We start from the raw sequence: 22,461 nt of genomic DNA on the forward strand, positions 1-22,461 counted from the left end.
TGGTAGCTCATGCATTGTCAGTGTGATTAGAACTGTGTGTAATCCATGCATTGCTTAGTAATGTAAAGTTGCGATTCTCTGTTAAGACCTTTAACCACCAGACAACACTGTAATTACCCCTTAACAGAAGTGACAGCTCATCTGTAAGTTTGACCCCGAGTACCACCATTGCAACCTCTGACTAATAGGTTTGCATAACATTGATCTGACTGGGAGTTCACTGAATATCCACACACACAACCACGCACGAGCACAAACTCACATGGGTACTGTATAGACACATAGCATTGGAGCCTGGTCTGCCGCAGCTCAACTGCCAAGAGGCTTTGAACTCAAGAGGCACCTTCTAAATCGTCCAGCCCATGGCTCTACACGGGCTCTGTCATTAGGTAACAGCAGCTTTAGATTGCGAGGCTAAGATGCTGGGCACTGGATGTAGAAGCCTCTGATCTGCACAGTAGAAGAGCGACAACCTCTTCTCGCTGATTATCTATTACCTAACCACCCACAGCTAACCTTGTGCAGCTCTCAACCCTTAGTGGAGAGAGTCCAAGGTTTTGAGGCAAGCATAGCTGTCTGGCAGCCTTTCCATGATTAGAGATCTTTTTGGGGAAAAAGGTGACCCAAGCGACATATGGTGTCCTCTGCTGTTGTTCTGTTTCTCTGTGACAATATTATCTATGACCATGCCAGTTGTGTTACTATTTATGCCTTTCATTCATACACAAAAATGTGAACAAGAGCCCCATAAGTAACACTTTCTGCTACGCGTTTGTTACGGCCTCCGGTAGAGGTTGCAGTCGTTGCTGTTTCATGATGTCATTCTCTTGGCACATCTTGACCATCTTGAAATTCTTCTTTTGCCTTTGCGTAAGACAAATTAATCCCTTAGTGAGTCTTTAATGAGTTGCAGAATACAAACCTGCTGCCATCTAGTTAATAACCGAGTCAGGTCAGTTTTCCAGCAGTGCACTACAGTAAATTTACAATAAGAAAAGAACTAGAAATACAGCATTGCTGTTTTATTTCTCAACTAACCATTCGCAGTTGACAACTAAGTTTGTCAAGACATTGCTGTAAAAAATCCTGACAGATATGGAAAGGAAAAGTGGTTTCGCTGAACAATGTGGTGTCACAGTGCCCTTTACAACTGACCATCAATGTCAGTCAGGTTTTTGGATGGTTCTGGCAGATATTCCTTGGACATTTCGCTCATGAAACTGGGAAGTGAGATCACAGTGACACTGACCTTTGACCACCAAATTCTAATATTCATCCTTGAGTCCAAGTAAACACTTCTGCCAAATATGGAGAAATTTCCAAAAGGCATTCCTGAGGTATTGCATTCCACCGCTAAAAAATTTGACCTCATGTAAATGAGGCTTAAAACAGAAAGTATAAATATGCCATCCTTTTTTTTTATTAAACAAAATTTGCATCTGCAGCTTTTATATTTTGAACAGTCTTTTAAATGCTACTGAAGGTCTTTATTTATTTCAACATTTACGATGAATACACATTTAAAACGTCCACGTGGCTTTGTTTTTACATACTTACCAAGTGTTGTTCTGCCGCTAGTGATTTAATATGTCCACTTTTTGACCTCATGTAAAGAGGCTTAAAACAGAAAGTATAAATATACCATCCTTTTTTTATTGAACAAAATTTGCATCCGCAGCTTTTATATTTCGAACATTCTTTTAAATGCTTTTGAAGGTCTTTATTTAATTCAACATTTACGATAAATACACATTTAAAATGTCCACGTGGTTTTGTTTTTACATATTTAACAAGTGTTGTTTAACAAGTGATTTAAGATGTCCACTTGATTGACTCCCCAAGTGAGGATCACTGGATGACAGAAAGGAGCAGCTGATCTTCCAGAAGAGAACAAGACTGGCACGTCCAAGTCGACCTGTTACAGCATGGCGGCATGCGTCATCATCACAGGACTAATGCCCAGGCTGACTGGATTATCCAGCAGGTGAATTTATTCTCAACAAGAACATGCTGAGAGTTGCGTGTTGAGCTTCTTCAGAACCATTAGTGTGTGTCTTTTGTGTCCCTGCAAGACACTAACGGCAGGAGGGAAGATCTCAATGAAAACATCAGACGTTTTATCATCCAGAACAATATCCTGCAGGTCTAGCAAGTGTCTACTAATTCTAATAGAGAGGAGACCAGGGGCAAACACATGCAGTGCTGCAGACGGCTGTAATATAAGAGCACAAATGAACCATACAACCAAATAAAACATTGCAATGTAGTTTTCGGTGTGATCACATATTCACCATAAAATTGTATAGTAATGTGTTCATTTGGTTTGAAAAAAAAACTGGAGGACAGTAACAGAGGACTGTTTAGGAGTTATAACGGCACGGTAATCGATTGAACACGGGGGAGGCAAAAGAGAAAGAAAGCAAGTAATGCAGGTTTCTAACAAAATAAATAACTGTATCTGCATAATCAGATTTGTCCACATGAGGGCAGCAAGAATCTTGGCCGGAAATACATTGTCAGCTTCAGACACCAGGGTGAGTCAGGTCGAACATTCTAGCTGTTCTTAATGGGAAGCCAAATTGCACTGAGAGAAAGCACAGTAAGGAACATGTCAACAAATACAGCGCTTACCATTTAGAATTATTCCCACAATGTGTCTTAGATCGTGTGAGACGTCAATCCAAGGCAGGCTTATTATGTTATGCACTTGTGAGTTCTGATTTGTTGTCTATTGTTTTAATTGATTTTTGTTGTTATTTCCTGTGAGGTTTGGTGACTTGCTATTTTGTTGCTGTGTTTTGCAATTTACAGCAACCATACTGTTAACTCCTGAAGGGAATATCTATGCCTTGAGCTGCTAAAAGCATTTAATTTTTCTGTGCCAGTGAGACACATGCTGTGTGTGTTTTCAGCCTGGTGCAGAACCGGTGATGTAGAGCAAATTTCTTTCAAAACAGTTACCCAAGTGAAAACAACACTGCGAGAGCAGCATGAGCCAAAACATTAATGTTTCAGCTTGATCATTTCAAAAATGATCTAAAACTGATTTTTTTAAAAAAAAAGGACATGGCTAATCAGTAGATTCATCTAATGATACCCCCTGACAGTTTTATGTATTACACTTCCATGTTGTTATACAACACACATTTGCACCACATTAATGAGGAAAATGAGTTTTAGACACAATCCTTTTTTTAAGAGCTCTAAAACCTTGACAGTACTTTCAAATTAAGATGTTACAAAAAAAAGAGTAGTGGCAATTTAGTATATACAAAGTGTTGCAATGAACTAAACTTCCTATGGGATGTTATGTGTGTTGACAGCAGCATGAGTTTTTCTTTCTAAATTGAGTTTAACAAAAACATGCTTCTGCATGAACCAGTTTTTTAGAATCATATCAATTTTCATGGATGACTCTAATTTTCAGACAACAGTTTCAACAGATGGATAACAATTCTCATAGTGTCAGTCCATCTCTGGGGGTTTCTCAAGTTTAAGTTTTTGAATATTCTTCAGCGGCCAAATCAGGCATGATGTTAAATCAACAAACTGTTCTTTCTGCGACTGAAATAAAACTCAAGGCAGCAAGACCACAAACAAACAGCGTGTCGGTGCAAGTACAATAAAGGTCATGTAAAGGATCCAAATCAGGTGTTCCAAGTTCCTTAAAATGAAGGTTTATGTAAATCTAATGGGTTTCACTCCTAACAGTTATGATGTTATTTTTAATCCTGGAAATAAAAAAACAAGAGCATATCTTAATTGTTTCATTTTGTACACGTAGTCCTCACTCGCAGAGTAATAGTGGTAAAAAAAGTCACTTCAGATATGTTGTGACCCCTCCTTTTCAACCATTGACAACATTAAGTTGATGAAGATTATATATTAAAACTGAAATGCTCTGTATATCAACATCTCTGACATGGACCTAACTTTATAATGTATTTATAGTCTATTTATTTAAAAGTTCTTCTGATTCGTTTCTGGGTCTAGTAATGGAATATTTCATAAATTGTGATCAAACAATTTTGTCGGGAAATGATCTCTGCTGTTCAGATTTATCTTTATTTTTCACAAATTTATAGCATAGCAATCTATTGCATCTGTTATTTCAGAGTTTTTGCACAACACTTCCTATTCTGTCTATGGATGTGACAGCAAAAAACAAATGAGGAACAAAATAATGAAAAAACAGAATGAATTGAAACTCATGTCTTGTTTCGCTGCAGCTCAATGCAAACAGAATACGAAAAAAGAGTAAATACAATCCACATTTAAATGGAAAAGTAATCTGTATTATTTCAGGGTTGTATTTTTATCTGTGTTGAGCAGCTGAGAGACACCTGGTACACTTTGTCTTCAAAGTACACTCGATAAGATGACTCAGGACGAGCCGTTGGACACACGTCAGCAAACAATAATAGGGAGCCAGAGTTTACTTGAGGACTTCTTTACTCAGCCTCGCATCTGCACTGACCGTGACAACTATGACACCACAGATTAGGGATAAATGCTTCACCTGCCTGAGAACACGAGACCATGGCATGCAACGCAGCACGTTCTGGCATTTGCAATGACAGCGTGAGATAAACGATCACTGAGCAAGTGTGTGTTGTATCTTCCACCTAGTAATCAGATAGTTATACATCCCAACGCACGTTTTGATGGGCGCAGAGATAAATTTGCTGCGTCTGTCACCCGAGTCAGTGCTCGATTCATAAATTGCAGCAGAGAACTAGAGCTGGGATGGAAATGAATCAATTTAAAATTGCGTAAATGGCTGCTGACCAAAAGAGATAGAATAGCACGGAGAGTAAGCACCGTAGTGCATGTGATGGGGGTGGATCTTGATGGGTGGAGCAAATTAGGGTTTTAACAGAGTAAAGTCTGGCAAGGTGCTGCACTGCATCGTGAGGGGAGCATCCATGTCAGGTAGCAGGGGGTGGAGCGGAGGACAAATGTTAAGGAAAGGGGGAGGTGAGAAGTGCTGAGGAGGGAAAAGACACGGGGAGGTGATGGAGAGAAGTACCCGACTGGGATTATGCAATACAGAGAAACACATGGCCTTGCCTTGTTACAGGTTGAAGGTATAAATCTATGACCCTGCAAAAGGTTTTTATTTGCTTGTTTTCACAAGAACTTTTGAATAAATGAATCAGACAGATTAGTCAGTGCATTTTTAAATGTCCTCATAGATAATTTCTTTCCTTTCTTCGGTGGGAGAAGGAACTTCTCTAAATGGACCCAAGTTTAACCTGACATTTTTTATGTAGCACATAGTGCCTGACAAAGGAAACTGAACATAAAAACACAGAGACAACAAAAACTAGAGTGATAAAGAGCCGAATGAATAAAACTTGCCTTCATAGTAATAATAGCAATAATACTTGAATTTGTGTACTACTTTTGATGTAAACACACAACTCTGCAACATTTTACTGAAACACTGAGGAATGATTGCAGTTAAACTTGAACATAAATAAATTATGTTTAAAGAATGTTTGGGAAAGTAAATAAATGGATAAATAATAAATGTCCTAAAGAAGGATTTATATGTATAATCTATGTATAAAACGTTTCCTGTATAATTGGATTATTGTTTCTTATTATGAGTATTTAGCAGATGCTCAGTTTTGAACAGCGCCAACCGGTCAGAGATCAGCAAATTGCTGCCACCCACTGGTTAAAAATGGTTATTGCTGGAACTGCTTACCCACTCATGCGATTCACTAATGAGGAGGAGGGATTCACTAATGAAACCATGAACTCGTCAGGAAACGCAGCTGCAGCTGCGTTTCCTGACGAGTTCATGGTTTCTGGGAAGTTTGCTTCAATATTACTTCAGAGATACGCGCTGTTAGTTTTGTTGTTTTTGTTTTTCCCCATTTAGACATTATAATACAATACAAGACAATAAGACATCCAAGAGAAATACAAACACATTGTGTAATTTAAGCCTATTCACATTACAACTCATCACTTTTTTACACTTTCTAAACTGGAATTATGCTTAAAACATTCAACATTATGAATTAAAGTAAACCTAAAGGTATTTTTAATTTTAAAACAGCTGATTTGAATGAATAAATAATATCTGAAATATATTGCCGTGAGCTGGGGTTTGGCAAATTAATAATTAGAGTCGAAGATGAATTGCTAATTTTTTTAATTTTTTTTTTTTTTTTTTTAAGAGACAGTGAAGAGTGGAAACCCAGGGGGTTTCTCTCTCAAACCTAACAGTTAGCCTTAAGGTGCACTCCCCTGTTATGGTAACTAACAGTGCCAAACATTGTGCCACACATTGAACACAACATATTACAATCATTCAACCATGGAGTTCTCTAACATAGAACCAAGAGAAGCAACAACAGTCATCCAACCAACAGTCATCATCATTATCATTTGGCAAAAGATTCTGGGGTTCCACTGGCCAGTCCCTGCCCCACGCTACAATACTTTGAGCATCTCCTTAGGATGCAATGTAGTAATGCCTTAATTTAGCGCAACAAAACTGTGGAAGAAACTTTCATCAGCTGTTTGCAATTAAGATCTCTGTCATGCTATTTGCACAGGGGAAAGTTGGAAAGACAAAAAAAGGGACTGTTAAACTGGTTTTGAGTCCTTCATCAAAGCTTCACCGCCTGCCCACTTCCCAACTCCATCCTATCCTCAGTGTGAAGAAGATAAAGAGATCCTCGTGCTCCTTCACTGAAGACTAACTCTTCTCGAAGCTGAAGGTGTGGAAGGTGAGCCTACTCAACATTAGGTAGGTTTTCAAAATGAATTCATGTTTCACTCCTCGGTTGCATATATAGTGTGTGAAGCTTTTATTTTCATTCTATGTATTTATTCATACGTCTTATATAGAAGCCAATTTCAATGAACTTCATCTTTATTGTATTTCTTTCATTATCCTGCCCTTAATTCATATCTAACTTCATCATTTGTTGCCCCCTGAGGATAATCACTTTCATTTGGAAAATCAAATTGAGGTATGGGCGCTAAAACCTACAAGATCAATACATTGTCATTAATTGTTACATTCTCTCTGATGACGTAAACAGAAAGTCACAGCAGTTTTCCATTTTTTGCTGTCTATTTTGCTCTTTGCATTTTTTATCCACTTGATCCTTTGCGTTTTGAAAACAAATGTCTGGCAGCTTTGGCAGCAAAACATTCTTTGCACAATGGACTGAGTTTCTCTGTGTTGTAGCTGGTAAAGAGGTCATCATACCTTTTCCACCCTCTCTGCTGTGCAAGTCCAGAAAAAAAACACATCAGATTCCAGCAAAAAAGATGATATGTTATTGTATTTTATTTAAAGTATAACAAAGCTGGTCTTCAAGTACATGTTAGTCTTTCATTCATTGATTCAGGTTAGACCAGGGGTGGGCAAACTACGGCCCGCAGGCCACATTCGGCCCATTGCTCTTTTCAATGCTGCCTGCCAAAGATTGGGACAGAATTCATACTTGATGTGAATGAGGAGACTATTTAATTTTTGGAGCTACTTGAGAACACTTGAGAATTTTCCTGACCTGGATGACACAGATTGGATTTGTGATTTTGCCTTTACTGTGGACATACTGGCACTCATGAATAAACTGGATGTGAACCTACAAGGGAAAAAAACGGTTTGTGCATGAAATGCAAGCAAACGTCAGAGCCTTCAAAACCAAGCTGGTTTTATTTTCAAGGCAAATGTCAGACAAGTCTGATACGTTATGTTAACAAATGTTTTTTTTTTTACCGGTATAGCATGTATTGTATCTTGTGCGGACCCGGCCCGTCTGTCAAATTTTAAAAGTCAATGCGACCCCTGAAGCAAAAAGTTTGCCGACCCCTAGGCTAGACTTCGAAAATAACTCCATAAGCACAAGAAACACATGAAATGAACTGTAGGTCATTCGTGAGCATTCTGCTCCGTACATGTCCTCAGCTCATTCTCTCCTGATAACATTTATGATTATCGGTGAGTTTTTCTGTAAGTGTGAATGTATATTTACAGTGAAGCATCATAAATACCTTTGATGGCTCCCCAACAGGGATGCAACGTCTTTCTGTCAGCTGTGTGAGTGAACACTGGACTGCTACACAAGCATCACAGCTCCTGCACGCAGCAAACACACACACATCTGTGTGTCAATAGACAGAGGCAAAAGAAAGTTACTGTAATTAAAGTTCAATTTTTGCATTCAGCATTATGCAGTTACCTTGTGAGGGACACTGAACAGTTAAAGAGCGACAACTCTTCGCTTCACATCTGAAGTTTGAAAGAAGTGTGGTGATTACAACTTGAGGAGTGTTAATAATGGTGTGAATCACAACTGATTTTCTGTCCTTTTCTATAAGATTGGTATAATTTATGAAAATAAAATGTTTTTCATGGCAATATTGAACCATCTGTGCTTGCACAAACACATTGAAATGAGAAATGTGAAAATAGCTGTAAAGTACTGTGAAATAACTAATTCACTTTAATGTTTCTCAAAATTTAACCTTACAGTAAAATGCATAACATACAAACATTTCATGTTATAGTTGGCTTTTGCTTTCCATTTATTATACATTACAAAAGACATTAGTAAAACAAACTCAAAGAGTAAATTGAAGAATGCCCTATTAAATTTCAATCTGTCTTTTTCTGCAATCTGCCTTGAACTGAGTGGTCAAAGTTCCCTGCTCCTGAGCTGAGCATTCTTCTCTTTGATTTGGTGATATTTTAAACACAGTCGTGACTCCTCTGTGCCAATTCTTTTTAAAGCTATATGAACACAGAAAATGTAAAATCTGACAATATTTTATACGCAGGTAATCATTCTAAAAGCTATCAGTGTTAGAGATCAAAAAGATAGAATTGAATAAAATATCAAGCAGTTCAGGACTTTAAAACACAACAAAGAATGATCATATTTTATTTCCAACTGGTTACTTCTATTTGTGGTGATGTAGTGGTGATGGTATTTAAAGTTTTTAACATCACATGAAATTATGTTTTATTTTAAAATCCTGTTCAGCCTCACACTTCCTGGGTCAAGAGGACAGGAAAATCCTATTTGAGTTGCACATTGTCCTTAGGCAAAGTTATTACTGTTGTGGTTGTATGCTTACAGGCTTCTTACAAGTTTTTAATTACCTGTAAATAAGAACCTCTGAATATTAACGACAAATAAAAATATGCCACCTCTGTCATGAGAAGACGCCATGCTGACAGCCATCTTGGATATCAGTGAAATAGTTTTTACCCGGACCATGGACCCTTTGACGTCACAGTGTGATACCGCATTACTTACTCGTCCCCTCAGGATGCTAAATTAACCCCGACTGAGGTTGTTGAATAAACCCAGCAGAATTCCTCAAGTTTAACGGTTCAGTTAATAAAGAACATCAAATGATTATTAAATCAATGTCAACTCTGGACAGATTTTTTTTTTATCTCAAGTCTGAAGTTCTGAGACTACTGTAACCCAGTGGTAGTTATACAAACAATTAATGAGATGAATCAGAATACATTGTATTTGGATCTTTGTTTTACTGAGTAATATATTATTAATTTTGTAAAACAAGCTCAGTACAGAACCTACTGATGATTTCTACAGTTTAATTGATTTAAAGATTAATCAGCTCATTAAACTGCAGATAAAATATTTCATCACAGTTACAAGTCCATAACCTAAAGATGTTCAAACCGCTCTCACAGAGGATCAAATAAAACATACATATATTTATAATATATTTATGTATTTATTTCTGCTGAAAGATAACTTCTTTAGCAGTATGCCCCTCTCCTATAGTTGCAATAGATGGCTTTCCCATATTTATAATACAGACAATAACACATTTCCAACATCATGAGCAGCAGTGTTTCTACAGGAGCAACTCCAGTTGCTTGATATTACTGTATATGGGTTGACATGAGAAACAGTGGAAAAGGAAGAGAGTTGACATCATTCTCATTTTGCTGGTGCCTTGTTTATCACATCCGAATGTCTGTGGGGCTACAGTAAAATCAGAATCATCGATATGTTTGATAATTTCATGTAACAGAAGTGTGCACCCTAGTAGAAGGACAAAAATTGATTGGATGTTCAACGCAGAGCCACCTTGTTTATTAACTTCTCGATTTTATTTATCTTTAAATTGCTCCCATGGAGTGTATTAAAATATACAGTGCAGATTGTGTGCTAACTATCCTGATCTGTCAAATCTGGAGTTTAGGTATTTTGTTTTGTTTATGCGTCCCCAAATTTTCTTGCTTTATTTTGCCACTGCATCTTTGAATCCCCTCCCTGCTTATCTGATATTTGCACATACAGGTCACACACTGATCTCTCAGCTTTTGGCAACCCTAAACAAATCTTCAGTTCGTACAATGTATAAACAACATCCCTTACCATCACTTCCAGGTGATGGACAAGGACAAACCCTGGGCTTTGTACTCACACGAGGGTGAACGGGGTTACCTGGAAGATGTCGCTGACATAATGAAGCAACACTTCAACATCATCAGTCACAAAGATTTCCTTGAAAAACCTCAGCTACATGGCCCCAACATCCAGGCTATGTTCGTGTGGAACGCACTCCCTGCGGCTGAGCCGGCCCTCCTCAGCTCACTTCCTGCGCTGAAGGTGGTTGCCAATGGAGGAGCAGGCTTCAACCACCTGGATGTGCCCTACATCAATGGTCTGGGAGTGAAGGTGACCAACACCCCAGGTGTTGTCAGTGATACTACTGCAGACCTTGCTATGGGTCTGCTTCTGGCCTCTGCTCGGAAGATAGTAGAAGGTGAGGTCAAAGTTTGAACAAAAAAAATCCTTGTTTCAAAATATTCAAACAAAAGGTGTCATAATGTTCTATTGAGAAGAGTGACCACTTGTTACAGACCCAAAAGCAGGTGTTTCAGATCTTAAGTCCAATGGTTGCATTTCCAGGACACTGTCTTTTTCGCTAAATGATTTTGTGGTCATCCACTTTGCAAAGGTGCTGATAAAAAATAGGAATTTGAAAAATGCTTTGTCATTGTATTTAGGCTTTTTCGATGTGGTTTACATTTTAAATGGAATAAATAATCCTCTCTTCATAGGACACCAGATAGCTGTTCATACAAAGACAGCTCATGTGCCACAGTGTCCGTTTGGGATCGAGGTCACTGGGTCAACACTGGGGATCATTGGAATGGGAGATATTGGATATAAAATTGCTAAAAGAAGCAAAGGCTTTGACATGAAGATCCTCTATCACAACAGAAACAGGAGGTAAAACTTAGAATATTTTGTATTAAACAGCTTTGTTCAGTTTAATAATGATCACACTGCAACGCGATCCATTAATGACATTGTAATTAATTGGTCATGATTACTTTTGAGGCAGCATTATACTAAATTTACAACTGTATTCAGTATGTTCACGAAGTTGTTCTGAGTGTGTTTGTTAGGACTATAGACAGAGCCATGCTTTGATGCAAATTTTCAAAGTAATATAAAATTCTCTTCCACTTTAAATGTACTTTGAGACAGAAGTAGCTCCAACAAAAAAGTTTTTTACAGAAGAACTGGGAGTTCCCACTCCTGAATCTGTATTAGGACACTTACACATCCTGTGGGATGTAACTTAGTGCTGTTCGCAAATCAGCCATGTCTTGAGGATGTTCATGAGAGTAAAAAAAAAACAACGTGAATAATTGATAAATTAATTGGGAACAATACTTTAGTGAATGAATTAAAGAACTAAAATGTGGATGGTCATGTAAATGTTCTCTGGGGTTCTACAGGAGTGTTGAGGATGAGCAAGCCTTAGGGGCAATTTATTGTGAGAACAAGGATGACCTTCTCAGGAGGTCAGACTTTGTCATGTTGGCAGTCAACCTGACTCAGGAAACCACAGGCCTTATAGGCCGTCGGGAGCTGGCCCTCATGAAACCCACGGCGACACTAGTCAACGTCAGCAGAGGTGACAACCTACTTCTTACCTTCTCAGTTCCATCCATCCATCCATCCATCCATCCATCCATCCATCCATCCTCTTCCGCTTAGCCAAAGCCGGGTTGCGGGGGCAGTAGCTGGAGCAGTGAGCCTCAGACCTCTCTCTTGCCTGCCCCATGGTCCAGTTCCTCTGGTGGGACCCCGAGGCATTCCCAGGCCAACCTGGAGTCATAGTCTCTCCAACTTGTCCTGGGTCTTCCCCGCCGTCTCCCCTGGGAGGCATCCTGACCAGATGGCTGGACCGAGCCACCCCATCTGGCTCCTCTCTATGCAGAGGAGCAGCAGCTCCGCTCCACGCTCCTCCCAGACAACTTAAGTTCTCACACTATCTCTAAGGGAGAATCAGGCCAATTCGTACACTTGTATCTGCAATTTCGTTCTTTTGGTCACTACCCACAGCTCGTGACCATAGGTGAGGGTGGAAACGTAGATCGACCAGTGAATTGAGAGCTTCGCCTTTTGGCTCTTCTCTAGTTGTTACTCCTTATTCAAACCCCTCGTCTCTTGGCTGATGCTGTGCTTTCATGACTCAGGACTTGTTGTGGACCAGGATGCTTTGGTCGAAGCTCTGCAGTCAAAAACAATCCAAGCAGCGGCATTAGATGTGACTCATCCAGAACCATTGCCCAGGTCTCCATGAACAAATCATACACATGCACACTCTGCAGAATCACTTTAACTTTTCAGCAACATTGTTAATAATAACCTCATGCCTTAACAAATTTTTTGGTTTGGCTTTAACTTTTCAGTAACTTTGTTAATAATAACCTCATCCCTTAACCAATTTTTTGGTTTGGCTTTTATGTTTGGGGGTGAATTGTGGACATTTTTCAATCTACCCACTTTAATATATCAACTATTTTGCCTTTTGTTTTGTCCAGGGATCATCCTCTCCTTGGTCTCGCTAATGTGGTGATCACCCCCCACATCGGAGGCCACACTTACCCCACGACTTACAGAATGGTTCAACTGATGGTGGAAAATGCTGTGGCTGTGGTGAAAGGCAGACCTATCCCCAATGAAGTCAAAATGTAGTGATTACCTCACATATATGCACTACATCTATCTTAAGTGAGAAACATTGATTTGATCTGAGTTTTGTTTAATTTTTTTTTTTGAAGATGGAAAACTTTCAGTGCAAAAATTGTTGTTCCTTTCTGGGATTCATCATCTTCCATGTCTCTTTGTAATGACTAATTTAGCATTTAGATCATATTCACTTTCGTCATTCTTTTGATCACTAAAGTTTGATGGAAATGACATTACCATCTTAAGCTCTGTTTTTGACTATTAGATTGAAGCTTTGTTTTTGCCTATCTAACTCCAAAGTGTATATTATACCACACCGTCTCACTGTAGAAAAATAAAAATACCAAAGATGTTTAACCTCACCCTCTGTAATGGTTCTTTGCTTTGATCGAGAGAAAACTGATGTCAAGAAACAATACTGATGTCAAGTTCATTTCCAGGTCATTGCTTACCTGTTCTTGGCTTCATGTAACATTAGCAGATTTTTTGCCAATATTTAGTTATTTACATCCCTTAATAAATAAATGTTTAATGGGTACATTTACAGTGCAAAATTTCTATATTAATTCGATCATAGCTGTGAATTTGGATATAGAATTTGGAGAAATTCAAAGTAACAACAATGTTCTCCTCCTTTGGTATAACTGTCACTGTCATATGTTAGGAGTTCAGGACATATAAGAACTTTTGTCCTGTTATTTCTATGACTAAACACTTATATTACTGAAATTACTTCGGTCCCGTCCTTGACGGTTCGAAAGTTACAATCGCTAATGCAAGGAAAATCTTTCCGGGGCTGAAGTTGACCATCAATATGCCTGTCCAAAATAAACTCGGTGATCAGATATACAAATCTTACAAAACTGTACGCATTAGTTAATACCCCTAGATTTTATCTTAAGTCCACACACTGATTTTTTTTTTTTTTTTTAGTTTATAAGGTTATTTATTTATTTATTTATTACATTTTAGTCTGGCATCTTTAAGACAGCTGAATACCTCTGCAAAACAAAACAAAAAAAAAAAACGATGGACGTCGTGTTTAGGACCTCATACGTTCCACGGCACTCCAAGTAAATAGAAAGAGAAACCAGTAGGAAGAAAGAAAACACCGGAATCACAGCGATTAATTTCATCTTCATTTCTTAACTTTCATAAAACCCCAAGTTTCAAAGACACATGATGCTGTGATACAGGACTATTTAAAGAAGAATGGGTTAGTTAGTTGCTGAGTTGAGCTGAATACTTGGTTAAATAAAAACAAAACAGTAGTCATCTCTACAAAAACAGTCACGTCCTAGGGAACCAGAACATGAAAGTATCATGTATTTCACACAAAGGGTATTATGCTACTTTTGCAGCAACGATGTACTGCAAAATGTTCTGTAAACTAGATACCAGTTTATTTGAAGATTAAATGGAAAAATAAAAGAAAAATTCGTGTTAAAGGAGAACGTGTCGTCAAATTAGCTTTCTACTGTAGTCAAATGTGTAACGCCATCTTTTCCTCAACAACTTCTTAAAACAAGCAAAATATGTCTCTTGACACTTTCTTTTAAAAGAGCATTTTGTACGTCACGGAAACATTACATGCCACTGAATTCCCCATATGGAAGGAGATGGTGCTTTTCCTATGACCAACTCCCCCCATCACTGTGGAAAACTTCAGGTAATCTCTTATAGAAAAATATACCATTTTTATTTCTGCCTCTGAAAAAACCTTTTGAAAAATAAATGAACATCATTGCAAATGGGCAATGCATAGCTTCCATTTTCTGTCTAAACGTCTCAATAGCAAAGAGGCCAGATATAAAGTAAAAGCAAACAATATGAAAGCAAAAAAGAAAAAAAATAACTCAAGAAGCAGCTGGTGTTTCTCGAATGTGCTCTCTCCATAGAATGTTAAAAGTGTCTACTGTAAACGGTCTTGGAAAGATGGCAAAAAAAGGAAAAGGTGACTGAAGAAGAGGATAAGGGAGTTGTGTGTGGCCAACAAGAAAATGTTAAGGTGCTGCACTGCATAATGAGGGGAGCATCCATGTAAGGTAGCAGGGGGTCGAGCAGAAGACAAATGTTAAGGAAGGGGGAGGTGAGAAGTGCTGAGGAGGGAAAAGACATGGGGAGGTGATGGAGAGAAGTACCCTACTGGGATTACGCAATACAGAGAAACACATGGCCTTGCCTTGTTACAGGTTGAAGGTATAAATCTATGACCCTGCAAAAGGTTTTTATTTGCTTGTTTTCACAAGAACTTTTGAATAAATGAATCAGACAGATTAGTCAGTGCATTTTTAAATGTCCTAATAGATAATTTCTTTCCTTTCTTCGGTGGGAGAAGGAACTTCTCTAAATGGACCCAGATTTAACCTGACATTTTTTATGTAGCACATAGTGCCTGACAAAGGAAACTGAACATAAAAACACAGAGACAACAAAAACTAGAAGGGTAGAGCCGAATGAATAAGACTTGCCTTCAAAGTAATAATAGCAATAATACTTTAATTTGTGTAGTATTTCTGATGTAAACACAGAACTCCGCAACATTTTCACTGAAACATTGAGAAACGATTGCAGCTAAACTTGGACATAAATAAATTATTTTTAATGAGTGTTTGGGAAAGTAAATAAATGGATGAATAAAAATGTCCTAAACAAGGTTTTACATGTATAATCTAAAAAATCCAACAATATGATTGAATTGCTGATTCGAATGTCTCAATAATAAATGAAATATATGGTGGTTAGCTGGGATTTGGCAGGCTAATGTTCAGATTCAGAGATATATCACTCTTAAGACGATGGAACTTTTTTTTAAATGGACAGAAAAGATTAAAAACCTAGGGGTCAGCACTAACAGTTAGCCTTAGGGTGCACTCCCCCGTTATGGTAACCAACAGTGCCACACATTGTGCCACCCACAGTGTCACACATTGAACACAACATTTTACAATCATTCAACCATGGACTTCTCTAACATATAACCAAGAGAAGCTCCAAACAGTCATCATCATTATCATTTGGCAAAAGATTCTGGGGTTCCGCTGACAAGTCTCCGCCCCACGCTACAATACTTTGACCATCTCCTTTGGATGCAGTGTAGTAGTGACTATATTTAGCGCAACAAAACTGTGGAAGAAACTTTCATCTGCTGTTTGCACTTGAGATCTCTGTCTTGCTATTTGCACAGGGGAAAGTTGGAGAGAAAAACAAAAACAACTGATAAACTGGTATTGAGTCCTTCATCGAAGCTTCACTGCCTGCCCACTTCCCAACTCCATCCTACCTTCAGTGTGAAGAAGATCAAGAGATCCTCGTGCTCTTTCACTGAAGACTAACTCTCCACCAAGCTAAAAAGTGAGGAAGGTGAGCCTACACAACATTACATAGGTTTTCCTAATTAATTCATATATGTTTCACTCCTGGGTTGCATATACAGTGTGTGATTGCTTTTATTTTCATTCTATCTATTTATTCATACGTCTTATATAGAAGCCAATTTCGACGAACTTTATCTTTATTGTATTTCTTTTATCATCCCACCCTTCAGTCATATTTTACATTGAAATTTGTTGCTCCCTGAGGATTATCACTTTCATTTGGAAAATCAAATTGAGGTATGGGCGCTAAAACCTACTAGATCAATACATTGTCATGAATTGTTACATTCACTCTGATGACGTAAACAGAAAGTCACAGCAGTTTTACTTTTTTTGCTATCTATTTTGCTCTTTGCTTTTTTTATCCACTTGATTCTTTGCTCTTCGAAAACAACCGTCTTGGAGCTTTGGCAGCAAAACATTCTTTGCTCAATAGACTGAGTTTGTCTGAGTTGTAGCAGGTAAAGAGTTCATCATACCTTTTTCACCCACTCTGCTGTGCAAGACCAGAAAAAACACATCAGATTCCAGTAAAAATGTGATGTGTTACTGGAATTTACTGAAAGTGAGACAAAGCTGGTTTCTCACCTGCTCCATGTTAATCATTCTTTCAGGTTAGACTTTGATCTTTAACTCCATGAGCACAGGACATAAATGAATTAAACTAGGTAATTGGTGAGCATTTTGCTCCGTACTTGTCCTCGGCTGATTCTCTCCTAATAACATTTATGATTCTCGGTGGGTTATTTTATGAACATTCTGTACGTGTGAATATAAATAAATAACGGTGTGAATCCCAACTGACTTTCTTTCCTTTTCTATCAGGTAGGTATAATTTATGAAAATAAGATGTTTTCATGGGGATATTGAATCGCCTGTGCTTGCACAAACACAGTGAAATGAAAAATGTGAAAATAGCAGTAAAGTACTGTGAAATAACTAATTCACTGTAATGTTTCTCAAAATTTAAACTTATAGTAAAATACATTAAATACATACATTTCATGTTATAGCTGACTTTTGCTTGCCATTTATTATGAATAAGACAAGAGTGCAAAGAACTCAAAGGGTAAATTGAAGAATGCCCTATTACAATTCTATCTGTATTTGTTTTTTTCTTCCCTGAACTGAGGGAGTCAAAGTTCCCTGCTCCTGAGCTGAGAATTCTTCTCTTTTATTTGGTGAGATTTTAAACACTGTCGTGACTCCTCTGTGCAAATTCTTTTAAAAGCTATATGAACACAGAAAATTTAAAATCTGAAAATATTTTAAATGCATGTAATCATTTTAAAAGCTATCAGTGTTTAAGATTTAATAGATAGAATTGAATAAAATACCAAGCAGTTCAGGACTTTAAAACACAATAAAGAATGATCATATTTTATTTCCAACTGATTACTTCTATATGTGGAAGTGGATGTTCACTGTAGTGTTTATGGTATTTGAAGTTTTTAACGTCACATAAAATTATGTTTTATTTTGAAATCCTGTTCAGCCTCTTACTTCTTCCTGGGTCAAGAGGACCAGAAAGACCTATGTGAGTTGCACATTGTCCTCAAGCAACGTTATTGTTGTGGTTGTATTACAGGCTCCTTATCAGTTTTTATTTAGATAAGAACCTCTGAATATTAACGACAAATGAAAATATGCCATTGCTGTCATTCAATGCATTTGACTAACTCTGTCAGTCATGAGAAGATGCCATGCTAACAGCCATCTTGGATATTAGTCAAATAGTTTGACGTCACAGTGTGATACTGCAGTAATTACCTGTCCCTTCAGGATGTTAAATCAACCCAGACTGAGGTTGTTGAATAAACCCAGCAAAATTCCTCTGGCCTAACGGTTTAGTTAATAGAGTTCTCAAAAGAACATCAAATTATAATATAGTATTGTCCGCACTATAAGCCGCACCTAAAAGGATTTAATTTTCTCAAAAACCGACAATGCGTAATTTCATGTAACAGAAGCGTGCACCCTAGGAGAAGGACAAAAACTGATTGGATGTTCAACGCAGAGCCACCTTGTTTATTTTTACTTCTGGATTTTATTTATCTCCAAATTGCTCCCACGGAGTATATTAAAATATACAGTGCAGATTGTGAGCTAACTATCCTGATCTGTCAAATCTGGAGTTTACATCTTTTGTTTTGATTACGTGTCCCCAAATTTTCTTGCTTTATTTGGTCACTGCATCTTTGAGTCCCCTACCTGCTTATCTGATATTGGCACATACAGACCACACATTGATCTCTCAGCTTTTGGCAACCCTAGACAAATCTCCTGTTCATACGATGTATAAACAACATCCCTTACCATCACTTCCAGGTGATGGACGAGGACAAACCCTGGGCTTTGTACTCGCACGAGGGTGAGCGGGGCTATCCGGAAGATGTCACTGACATAATGAAGCAACACTTCAACATCATCAGTCACAAAGATTTCCTTGAAAAACCTCAGCTACATGGCCCCAACATCCAGGCCATATTCATGTGGGACACACTCCCTGAAGCTGAACCGGCCCTCCTCAGCTCACTTCCTGCCCTGAAGGTGATTGCCAATGGAGGAGCAGGCTTCAACCACCTGGATGTGCCCTACATCAATGGTCTGGGAGTGAAGGTGACCAACACCCCAGGTGTTGTCAGTGATGCTACTGCAGACCTCGCTATGGGTCTGCTTCTGGGCTCTGCTCGGAAGATAGTAGAAGGTGAGGTCAAAGTTTGAACAAAAAAAATCCTTGCTTCAAAATATTCAAACAAAAGGTGTCATAATGTTCTATTGAGAAGAGTGACCACTTGTTACAGACCCAAAAGCAGGTGTTTCAGATCTTAAGTCCAATGGTTGCATTTCCAGGACACTGTCTTTTCGCTAAATGATTTTGTGATCATCCACTTTGCAATGGTGCTGCTAAAAAATAGGAATTTGAAAAATGCTTTGTCATTGTATTTAGGCTTTTCGGTGTGGCTTACATTTTAAATGGAATAAATAATCCTCTCTTCATAGGACACCAGATAGCTGTTCATACAAAGACAGCTCATGTGCCACAGTGTCCGTTTGGGATCGAGGTCACTGGGTCAACACTGGGGATCATTGGAATGGGAGATATTGGATATAAAATTGCTAAAAGAAGCAAAGGCTTTGACATGAAGATCCTCTATCACAACAGAAACAGGAGGTAAAACTTAGAATATTTTGTATTAAACACCTTTGATCAGTTTAATAATGATCACACTGCAACGCGATCCATTAATGACATTGTAATTAATTGGTCATGATTACTTTTGAGGCATCATTATACTAAATTTACAACTGTATTCAGTATGTTCACAACGTTGTTCTTAGTGTGTTTGTTAGGACTATAGACAGAGCCATGCTTTGATGCAAATTTTCAAAGTAATATAAAATTCTCTTCCACTTTAAATGTACTTTGAGACAGAAGCAACTGCAACAAAGAAGTTTTTCATAGAAAAAGTGTGAGTTCCCACTCCTGAATCTGAATTAGGACACTTACACATCCTGTGGGATGCAACTTAGTGCTGTTCGCAAATTAGCCATGTCTTGAGGATGTTCATGAGAGTAAAATAAAATAACATGAATAATTGATAAATTAATTAGGAACATGAATGAATCAAAGAACCAAATGTGTATGGTCATGTAAATGTTCTCTGGGTTTCTACAGGAGTGTTGAGGATGAGCAAGCCTTAGGGGCAATCTATTGTGAGAACAAAGATGACCTGCTCAGGAGGTCAGACTTTGTCATGCTGGCAGTCAACCTGACTCAGGAAACCACAGGCCTGATAGGCCGCCGGGAGCTGGCCCTCATGAAACCCACGGCGACACTAGTCAACATCAGCAGAGGTGACAACCTACTTCTTACCTTCTCAGTTCCATCCATCCATCTTCTTCCCTTTATCCGGAGTCGTGTCACGGGGGCGGCAGCCAGAGCAGCGAGCCCCAGACCTCCCTCTCCCCAGCCACATGGTCCAGTTCCTCTGGTGGGATTCTGAGGCATTCCCAGGTCAGCATGGAGCCATAGTCTCTCCAGCATGTCCTGGGTCTTCCCCGCTGTCTCTCTTTAGGCCTCGGGCATCCTGACCAGATGCCCGACCGAGCCACCTCATCTGGCTCCTCTCTATGCGGAGGAGCAGCAGCTCTACTCTGAGCTCCTCCTGAATGACCAAAGCTCTCACTCTATCTCTAAGGGAGAGTACGGCCACCCTGCAGAGGAAACTCATTTTGAATACTTGTATCCCAATCTCGCTCTTTCGGTCACTACCCACAGCTTGTGACCATAGGTGAGGGTGGAAACATAGATCGACCGGTAAATTGAGAGCTTCGCCTTTTGGCTCTTCTCTAGTTGTTACTCCTTATTCAAACCCCTCGTCTTTTGGCTGATCCTGTGCTTTCATGTCTTAGGCCTTGTTGTTGACCAGGATGCTTTGGTCAAAGCTCTGCAGTCAAGAACAATTCAAGCAGCTGCATTAGACGTGACTCATCCTGAACCATTGCCCAGGTCTCCATGAACAAATCATACACACACACACACTCTGCAGAATAATTTTAACTTTTCAGTATCTTTGTTGATATAACCCCATCCCTTTACCAAGAGATACATTGTCAAATTCAACACACTATTCAAAGTCCAACCTGATTTATAAGAAGTTGTTGCATTGTTCCTCAGGAAAGTAGTTTAAGGCAGTTAAAAAATAACAATTATATTATTATAATGACTTTTATTGAAAAAGAAACATTTTCACTTTTAACAATCTGCTCTCTTGGAATTACTCGAATGTGTATTGATGACATCTGGTGGAAGTAGACTATCAATATCACAGGCAACCATTCATTTTGCGAAGCTAACTAACTAGGCTCTAGTTCCACAATGAGGAATCAGAGTACAAGTGCATCAAACCTCATTTTAAAGAATTGGTAATTTAGAAATTAGATTGTCCAAGAAATTATTTGCCTTTTAGCTTTCAATGTTGGTTGTCTAGCTGGTACCTCAACATAGGCCTTTATTCTCTCTCCATCAGAATATTTTAGTTAAAGACCATATATCTCCTCTGAAAATGTGTCATCACTGTAACATGAGTTTAGTGTAACTTTGGCTTTTCTGTTTTGGGGAGCATTGTGGACATTTTTCAATCTTAAAACATCCTATAACCACTTTAATATATCAACTATTTTGCTTCTTGTTTTGACCAGGGATCATCCTCTCCTTGGCCTCCCCAATGTGGTGATCACCCCCCACATCGGAACCCATACTTACCTCACAACTTGCAGAATGGTTCAGCTGATGGTGGAAAATGCTGTGGCTGCGGTGAAAGGCAGACCTATCCCCAATGAAGTCAAAATGTAGCGATTGACTCACATATATGCATTGCATGTATTTTTAGTGAGAAACATTGATTTGATCTGAGTTTTGTTTTATTTGTTTGTTTTTTTTTTTTGTTTGTTTTTTTTTGAAGAGGAACGGAAAACTTTCAGTGCAAAAATAGTTGTCCCTTTCTGGGATTCATCATCTTCTATGTCACTTTGTAATGACTGATTTAGCATTTAGATCATATTCACTTTCGTCATTCTTTTGATCACTAAAGTTTGATGGGAATGACATTACCATCTTAAGCTCTGTTTTTGACTATTAGATTAAAGCTTTGTTTTGGGGTATTAAACTCCAAAGTGTATTTTATACCTCACCGTCTCACTGTAGAAAAATAAAAATACGAAAGCTGTTTAAACATCATCCTCTGTAATGAGTCTTTGCTTTATTCGAGAAAACTGATGTCAAGAGAGAATACTGATGTCAAAGTTATTTCTAGTGCATCTCTTACCTGTCCTTGGCTTCATGTGACATTAGGAGATTCTTTTTTTTTGCCAATACTTAGTAATTTAGATTCCTTGATAAATAAATGTTTAATGGGTAGATTTACAATGCAAAATTTCTACATTGATTTCGATCATAACTGTGAGTTTGGATATAGAACTTGTAGAAATTCAAAGTAACAACTATTTTTTCCTCCTTTGGTATAACTGTCACTCTTATATTAGGACTTATATAAATAAATATATAAAAA

The 22,461-nt window shown here is 38.3% G+C and overlaps 1 protein-coding gene and 1 long non-coding RNA gene across 3 annotated transcripts; one reads left to right on the plus strand and one right to left on the minus strand.

The window, feature by feature from the left end:
• Positions 1–1,650: 1,650 nt before the first annotated feature.
• Positions 1,651–9,512, minus strand: LOC147216185 (uncharacterized). Its single transcript, XR_015109143.1, has 3 exons — positions 8,214–9,512; positions 8,026–8,110; positions 1,651–2,075 (listed from the first exon to the last, which is right to left on the minus strand). It is a non-coding gene; the product is annotated as an uncharacterized LOC147216185 (long non-coding RNA).
• A 6,635-nt stretch (positions 9,513–16,147) lies between these two features.
• On the plus strand, positions 16,148–22,331 carry LOC147216186 (uncharacterized). Of its 2 annotated transcripts, none has more exons than XM_086178025.1 (6): positions 16,148–16,373; positions 18,716–19,094; positions 19,391–19,562; positions 20,067–20,245; positions 20,804–20,900; positions 21,593–22,331. In XM_086178025.1, the coding sequence occupies exons 2-6, from the start codon at positions 18,719–18,721 to the stop codon at positions 21,744–21,746; spliced, it is 978 nt and encodes a 325-aa protein (XP_086034151.1). In that variant the 5' UTR covers positions 16,148–16,373; positions 18,716–18,718; the 3' UTR covers positions 21,747–22,331. The 2 variants fall into 2 exon arrangements, with proteins under 2 accessions (XP_086034151.1, XP_086034150.1); XM_086178024.1 differs by lacking the exon at positions 16,148–16,373 and adding an exon at positions 17,886–17,924 and having other exon boundaries at positions 21,593–22,329.
• Positions 22,332–22,461: the final 130 nt, after the last annotated feature.

The sequence above is a fragment of the Fistularia commersonii genome, chromosome 30 (assembly GCF_037954325.1).
Source record: "Fistularia commersonii isolate RoL2024-O1a breed Wild chromosome 30, RoL_Fcom_v1.0, whole genome shotgun sequence".
Classification (NCBI taxonomy): Eukaryota; Metazoa; Chordata; class Actinopteri; order Syngnathiformes; family Fistulariidae; genus Fistularia; species Fistularia commersonii.